This window comes from Myodes glareolus, chromosome 13 (genome assembly GCF_982192425.1).
Source record: "Myodes glareolus chromosome 13, mMyoGla1.1, whole genome shotgun sequence".
NCBI lineage: Eukaryota > Metazoa > Chordata > Mammalia > Rodentia > Cricetidae > Myodes > Myodes glareolus.
In genome coordinates this window covers 67,941,610-67,948,934 of record NC_142038.1, presented here as the reverse complement: position 1 = coordinate 67,948,934, position 7,325 = coordinate 67,941,610, and the positions used below count along the sequence as shown (strand labels likewise).

The 7,325-nt window shown below is 45.4% G+C and overlaps 1 protein-coding gene across 1 annotated transcript; it reads left to right on the top strand.

Moving 5' to 3' along the window:
- LOC148120047 (sperm motility kinase X-like) lies at positions 1 to 3,598 on the top strand. Its single transcript, XM_087896292.1, has 3 exons — positions 1 to 2,404; positions 2,804 to 2,855; positions 3,389 to 3,598. Exon 1 carries the CDS (start codon positions 1 to 3, stop codon positions 1,726 to 1,728), a length of 1,728 nt encoding a protein of 575 aa, XP_087752418.1. The 3' UTR covers positions 1,729 to 2,404; positions 2,804 to 2,855; positions 3,389 to 3,598.
- The last annotated feature ends 3,727 nt before the right edge of the window (positions 3,599 to 7,325 follow it).

Sequence of the window (7,325 nt, the reverse complement as noted above, 5' to 3'; positions counted from 1 at the left end):
ATGGAAATTATCAAGAACCTTTCAATCAAGAACAGAGAGGAGGAAACCATGCAGCTGGCCCTGAATGCCAGCGCCTATGAAGAGGAGACCATTACAGATCACTACGTCATGCTCAATACCCTCGGCAAAGGGGCCTTTGGTGAGGTCAAGCTCGCTTGCCACCTCCTCACAAATATGAAAGTCGCGGTTAAAATCCTTGCGAATGGTGAGGGGAGTGACTTTAATAATAGGGAAGAACTCAACATCATGAAAGAGCTGGATCACCCGTACATAATAAAGCTTTTCCACATCATTGACAGCAGAGACCACACCTATATGGTGTTGGAGTTTGCTGTTCACGGCGATCTAGTCAAGCATATTGAGCGGGGTGGCCCTCTTCAGCAGAAACAGGCCCAACACATCTTCTGCCAGATGGCGTGTGCAGTGCACTACTGCCACGATAATGACATTGCCCACAGGGACATCAAGCTAGAAAACATCCTTCTTGATGGCAAAGGAAACATCAAACTGTGTGACTTTGGCCTGGCCATCAGAGTCAGCTCTGGGCAGAAGTGCAAGGGATTCTGTGGCACTGTTGAATATGGTGCTCCAGAGCTATTCGGTGACACGGAGTATGATGCAAGGGCAGCTGACATCTGGAGCATGGCAGTAGTTTTATATGTAATGGTGACAGCGAGCTTCCCATTCAAAGCAAAGACCTATCCAGACATGAAAGAGCTGATGCTGAATCCCATCTACTACATTCCTTCCACACTCTATCAAAACGTTTTGCTTGTGCACCTCATTGGGCACTTGTTCACTGTGAAGCCTGAGCAGAGGCCCACGATTTGTGACATTAGGCAGCACGAGTGGATCAAAGAGAGGGAAGAATTTTGGAAACTCCCATCATCTTCAGAGTCATTCTGTAACAAACCCAATCCCATCATTGTGGGGGCTATGTGGAAAATGGGCTACTATCCCAAGGCTGTTAGTGATAGTCTACGTGAGAAAAAATTCAATAACATCATGGCCACGTACCTAATTTTAAACCACAAGTTACCCCAGGACCACACTAAATCTGTGAGTGAGCCTGCCATTCCCACCTTCACCTTGCTGGCTGAACATCAGGGGCATGATGAGAAGTGTTCACGCAAAAAGGGGATCAGAAGCCTGAGCATGCCTGCCACCTTGTGCTGCCTCCTGAAGGAGGACAACCCTCCCCAGCCAGTACCCATGTATGCTCCAGAGGTTACTTCTCTCATGAGTAAAAGTTTGGCAGTATGTAGCATGGTTTGCAATGAGTGTTCCTCAAGAGGCTCATTCTCTGAGTGCATTTCTTCTCCACAGTGTTTGTCCTGTGAGAAACCCCAGGAAGTCAACACCGTGAAGAATAGCTCAGATGTTCAGAGTACACCCTCTGTAAGGAAGGAAAGCGAGACACCTCAGTGTATGAGCACTACTGAAACCCATGAAACTCAGAGATCTTCTCAGCAGACAACATCCAAGAAGAACTTAAAAGGTGTCCTTCCTGAAGATGTAAGTGCAGTCTCTGCCAGCAGTCTGTCCAAAGGCTGGAAGAGGGTTAAGAAGAGAATTAGGAATAGTGTGAGATTTCTGTGCTGCTGTCTGCCATTCTCACGAAAAATCCATGTTTCTCAGAAGGAAGAGGCACCACTGGAAGGAGAGAGAATTGCAGGTGCACACACACATCTAAATGGTGTGCCCAAGATGCACATCAGTGTTTATTAATCTACTTCTTTTCTAAGGTCCTTTGTGACCATCACATGATAGTTAGTGTAAGTAAATTAGGAAATTTTTATTTAAAAAGGAATTCTCCATAGCACCACCACCACCATTAAAATGAAATGCTTCAGCCAAAAATGGACAGCTGAGGATGAGAGGCAGAGGCTGCAGAGGCAGCCAGAGCTTGCGTTGACTGAAGGAAGGAAGAATTATAGAGAATCAACGGCTGTGAGTGAAGAAAAATGTAAAGTCCAGGAAAGATTCTGAGAACTGGAGCCACTTGAAAATGGATGGTCCAGAAGGATATAAGAGTCAAGACTCTGAAGTATATATTTCAAAGTTCATAAGACTGTGCCTTCCAAGACTGGCAGTAGTGGCACAGGCCTTTAATCCTAGCACTCTGGAGGCAGAGGCAGGCAGACCTCTGTGAGTTCGACACAAGCCTAGTCTACAAGAGCTAGTTCCAAGGCTACCAAGAACCACTGTCTTAAGAAAAAAAACTGAAAAAGAGACTGTGCCTTCCATATGTCACTATCGTTTTATATGATGGGGCACTGTAGAGGTTGAGACATATAGTTGGCATCTTCCGTGTGTGAAGGAGATAGCCAAATTGGGAACCAAGCATCAAGTCCAGATGGCACAGTGTCCAGTAGCCCAGCAGCACAGTCTAGCACAGGACATGGTAAGCAATCATATACACAAGGTTTCTCCAGAGAAAACCGTGGTTGACAGGAGGTATGTCCAATGGCTGGCCTTCGAAAGCATCCTTCTCACGCAAATTTTTCCCCAAATCTGCCCATGAATCAGAATTCCCAATGGGTCAGTCTTCATGAATATACCACAGCACTATCATCTGTCTTTTCCTTCAAGGTCAGGTCAAGGGAGATATTTTTACACATTGGACAGAGTTGAATCTCCTCCTCCCTTGCCCCCGTCCCTGCTGATGTGTTTGCAGGCTGCCTGTATCCACTTCCCTCTTTCCATGGGAGACACTCCTATTGCATGCTGATTCAGTCTTGCCCCTGGTGAAAGGGCCCTTACTATGGGAGTGCTTGTCAGAACCATATTTCTCTCCTAACAGGAAAGTAACAGCATATAGGAGGAAAATAGATACCACTGTGGGAGAAATACTGGTATGTTGCTCCAGTTTACAAGGTGGGTATTGCTTGGTTTTCTTGGTACACAACAGACACATGACTTAGTCTGCAGTATGGGAACTACATTTTGTTTTGATCTTACATCAGGGGTCAAACTGGAAAGAACCTTGTGTCTGTAGATTGAAAATATTCAGCCAGGATCTTCCTGTGAAAGTTGCATTGATGTTGTTATGGACACCCTCCATGCAGATCACTGCTCTCTGCAATGAAGAGTGGCCACTCAGCAGGGACTGAATGCCAGGGCTTATCTGGCAGGGCTGAAGAGAGTTTTGAGACCATAAACTTTTGTATTATTGTATGAGGGATGTTTCTGTGATCTTGTTTATATTGACAGGGGTCAAAAGAAAAACAAGCACAACACTGCTAAAGCCAGCGATTTCCACTCCAAGGAACATGGTCATTGAGCTCATGATGCAGAGGGGAGAGACAACAGAGACATGGATTCAGATTGATCTTCAGAAAAAGTTTGGTAAACAGCATATCTCTCTTCCTTTCTCTCTGTCCCCTAGTTCTTTTGGAGGAACAGTGTGTGTAAAGGATGAACATCTTCTTGCACCTTTATGGAAGGACATCACTGTACAGATGCGCGAAGCTTCTTCTGTAATCCGCTGAAGAACAATGAGAATGAGGGTGCACACAGCCTTGCCAGGAAAACCAGCTGAGAGTCACAGGCTTCCTTGCTTTTGTCGCCATACCTGTTCTAGATCAGTGGGTGATTACTAAGGCAAGTACCATTCGTGATATACTTTACTGAATCCAGAGCCTGGGAAAGGGAGCCTTGGGTGCTGTGGCCAGGTCAGTGAAACCCAGGACAGACAACTCATTAGAATCCTTGGCTAAAGACTCAGCTGAAGTTATCTACAAAGGCAAATCTCCGTATGAAAAGATGTTTATTTATTTTATTTTGACTTTTGCCTTGGGACTGATGGGGACCTTGATTGTCCCTGTTACCAAAGGAAATTGACTGCCATTAGACTTTTCCCTGAAAGAACAGATGTCAGCTGAGCTTCAAACCACCACATCCATCACTTCCTTCCTCTACTGCCTGTCTGTGGGGGGAAGAAAGCAGGGGCAGTCGCTACCAACTACTTGTAGTAGGATCTTCACACACATCCTCTGCAAACTGCCCACAGGCCTCCTCCTCACCCGGCACAAAGCTGAGTTCTTAGATGCTCTTTTGGAATGAAACGTTTGGTTGGTACAATGCTTAAAGTACATCCCCTGGCCACTTGGCACAGCCATGATAAGTTTTGTTCAGGTGGGTCACATGGAGTTCCAGAAGTCAACTTCGAATGTCTTATTGGTTCCCCTTTGTCTCCACTTATCTGCAGGTTCTTTGGGACACGATCTTTTGTGGAAGCTCATTTTCACCAAGTATGTATCCTGTCTAATGTAGACAAAAGGATGTGAGATGAGGTGCAGGGAGCAGATTGCCTATGTTTAGATATGTTGGTGGGAAAAAGCTTTTTTTCATTTCTTCCCAGAGTCTGATGCCTGAAAATTTGCATAGCTGCCATCAGAAATCATTCCCTGTCTTCTGATGTTCCTGAAGAGATCCTAGTAAAGTTGGCCTAGGGAAGGTCATATTGAAAGGCAATGAGCATTTTACCTGTCGCTTTAGTCCCTGAATTCCAATAAAGAAAACCTGCCATTATCTACCAAGACCGCAGGTCTTGTGCTTGTTGACATGGAACTCTCAGCCAGTTTCCTCACTGATCTACAATATTCCTTCTCTTATAGGAGCCTGGCCACATCCTGAATCGTCACCCAGAGGATTCCTAACCTGAGGACTTGTACACTCAACACTCGTGTCAGTGATGGAAAAGATCATCTCTGAGTTCAAGAACGCTCAGAAGTTCTACACAGCTTTAGGAGGACAATCTGTGCCAGGCAGTGAGGTGGCTCACATTCCAGCATCCAGCTCCAGAACCTGCTTCAATTCTCATCAAGAGCTGAGGATAAAAGAAACATCCCCATTTGACAGTCTCCCAAAGTATGTGTTACATTTGAATCTCCACCACACTTTGTTGCTGTGTGTATTTTGACAGGGAAAATGTCACCTCTGCTTCTCTTTCTTCAGAGATGATCCAGGAAACCTACTTGAACTGATAAAGAACGTGTCTTTGCAGAGTCTTGGAAAGCGAATGTGCATCTTTCCATTGCCTCTAGACTGGATTTCTTCAAAGGGAAGTATCCATGGTCCATCGCCCCTGGCACCAGTCACATGACCATGGCGCACTTGATGCTATCCACTTGTCCTGTTCCTCACTGGTATTGGGTAGAGACAATGTAAACACGAACAAATGCTGAAGCACCCAAGCAGATTACCAGCTAGATCTACACTGACTGTCAAAAAGAGCATTTTTTGAGAGGAATCCAAAGGAATATGAAGTCTGAGACATCCCTGTTTCTCCACTGTCATCACTGTTGTTAAGCTGACAGATTTCTTCTTGGATAGACTCAGGAAAATGCTTATCCATTATTCAAACACCAACGGTAACATCCAGCTGGGACTAATACTTACAATGAAGGCAGAGGGCAGGTTCAGTTTCTCCAAACCCTGCACTGCTGGTTCCAGACCTTCACATGAAGCCTAACAGATTCCCAATGTCGGACAGTGACAAAATTGAGAATAAACCATTGGATTCAAACACACATCCCAGCAACAGCCTTGCCTGCATCATATCAACTGACTTTTGTCTGAGGCACCCTTGGATATCAAGGCAGAGAAAACGATCTGTCCACAATGATCTGTAGGACAAGGACCCATCAGAAAACTGAACACAATCTCAAATACTGCACCTGACCCTTAATACAAACACTACAGAATTCATGTATGAGATACAGAAGATCCCTACGTAAGCTTTCAGCCTCTTAACGAAGATAGAGCCAGCTCAAAGAAGATATACTGTGGCCACATAACCTTTAATGCCATTAGCCAAGAAAATATAAAACCTGAAGAATTGCTGTAGGGGACTCCCTGACTAGGACTTCTTGAAGAAACCTGAACCCTGCCACAGCCCAGAAGACAACAAATCCCTGTTCTAAGACAAGATGGTGGTTCTGTGCTAGGCAACAGGAAGGAGTGTCCAGGCTGCTGAGCAAATGTGTTCTCCTCACCACTCTTAACACTTGTGATCCAAAAGATTGTTGTATGAAGATATGATAAAGAAGCAGAATGAACACCAATCAACGCTGGGGGCTCACTTAGAGCTCTGACAGAAAACTTTGCAATTAACTTTCAAGTATCTCAGCCCAGAAGAAGACGGATACAGAGGGTAGAAAAGCTATAGGACTTGCTTGAGCTGATGAGCCTCCTTCCTGCTGCTGCTGAAGCCCAGAGAGCCTAGCTCTGCACACTCCCCAGCACTGCTCCACTCTCTATGCTGGATATCAACCCATGCGGATCACACCCTCTTGCTGCCCCACGGTGAATACACGGAGCCAAGCAGTGCTGGACACCCCACTCATCCCGTAGGTGTCAGACCCTGATGGAAATCCGCAGCCCACAAACCGCATGTCCATTTAGATATCAGCCATTTCCTGTCTGTTTTCTCTACCCCCACACTCACATATTGTTTTCCATGTAGGTATCAGGTCAAGACATTCCTTCCCCTACTACAAACTGTTAGGGATAAAGGTCCTACACAATGTCCCTTCCCAACTCCTGTGCTGAACATCCTTGGTAGTAATTGGCACTGTATTACATTGCCTGCCCTGACACCATCTCAAATGCATTGGGTGGTATTAGAAGCTGCTGGATTCAAGCTCCCAAACAGCCCGAAATAATTCCTTCCTTGTCAGGCCTTGCTTCCCACGACTATGAAGACCTACATTTAATAGATACCAAATCCTAGTAGAACGCCTTCCCCAAGCCACCTACAGAAACTTCTTAGGGCATACTAGCTGGAAAATTTGCCCCATTGTCACTGACTGCCAACTGCTATTTATCAGTCATATTAGACCTGCTACAGCAGGCAGTCTATGTGCAATGGAAGACGGATGAAATATTCTGGAGAGTCTGTTGCTACTTGTGTGGATGAAGTGAACTAAGGGTAGGAGGAGACAAGTAGAACCAGAAACCTTTCTTGTACACATGGTAGTATTCCACAGTTGGCTGTCCATTCAAGGGTGAAACCTAGTTGTTAATTTGAGGTAGATATTGGGGTCCTCATAAGCATTGATAAAATGGCGGTGTATGTTGAGTCACGGGGGCCTCTAGCATGGCCTGATAGATCGCATTTGATGTGGAATGGTGTGGAGTTGACGAGCTAACATACACTGCCAGTTTAACAAAACAAAGGACACCCCTTTCCCACGATCACTAATAGACTTCCAGATATTCGGCCTTTCTAGTCCACTCCTTTCTGCTGTCCCACAAACAGTGAGAGGGTGCAGGCTCTTCTTCACACTGCTATAACGAGAATATCAACTGAGATACAGTGA

What these genes read in the sequence shown, in the direction of transcription:
- LOC148120047 (XM_087896292.1), top strand. Translation starts at nt 1, where the DNA reads ATGGAAATTATCAAGAACCTTTCAATCAAGAACAGAGAGGAGGAAACC.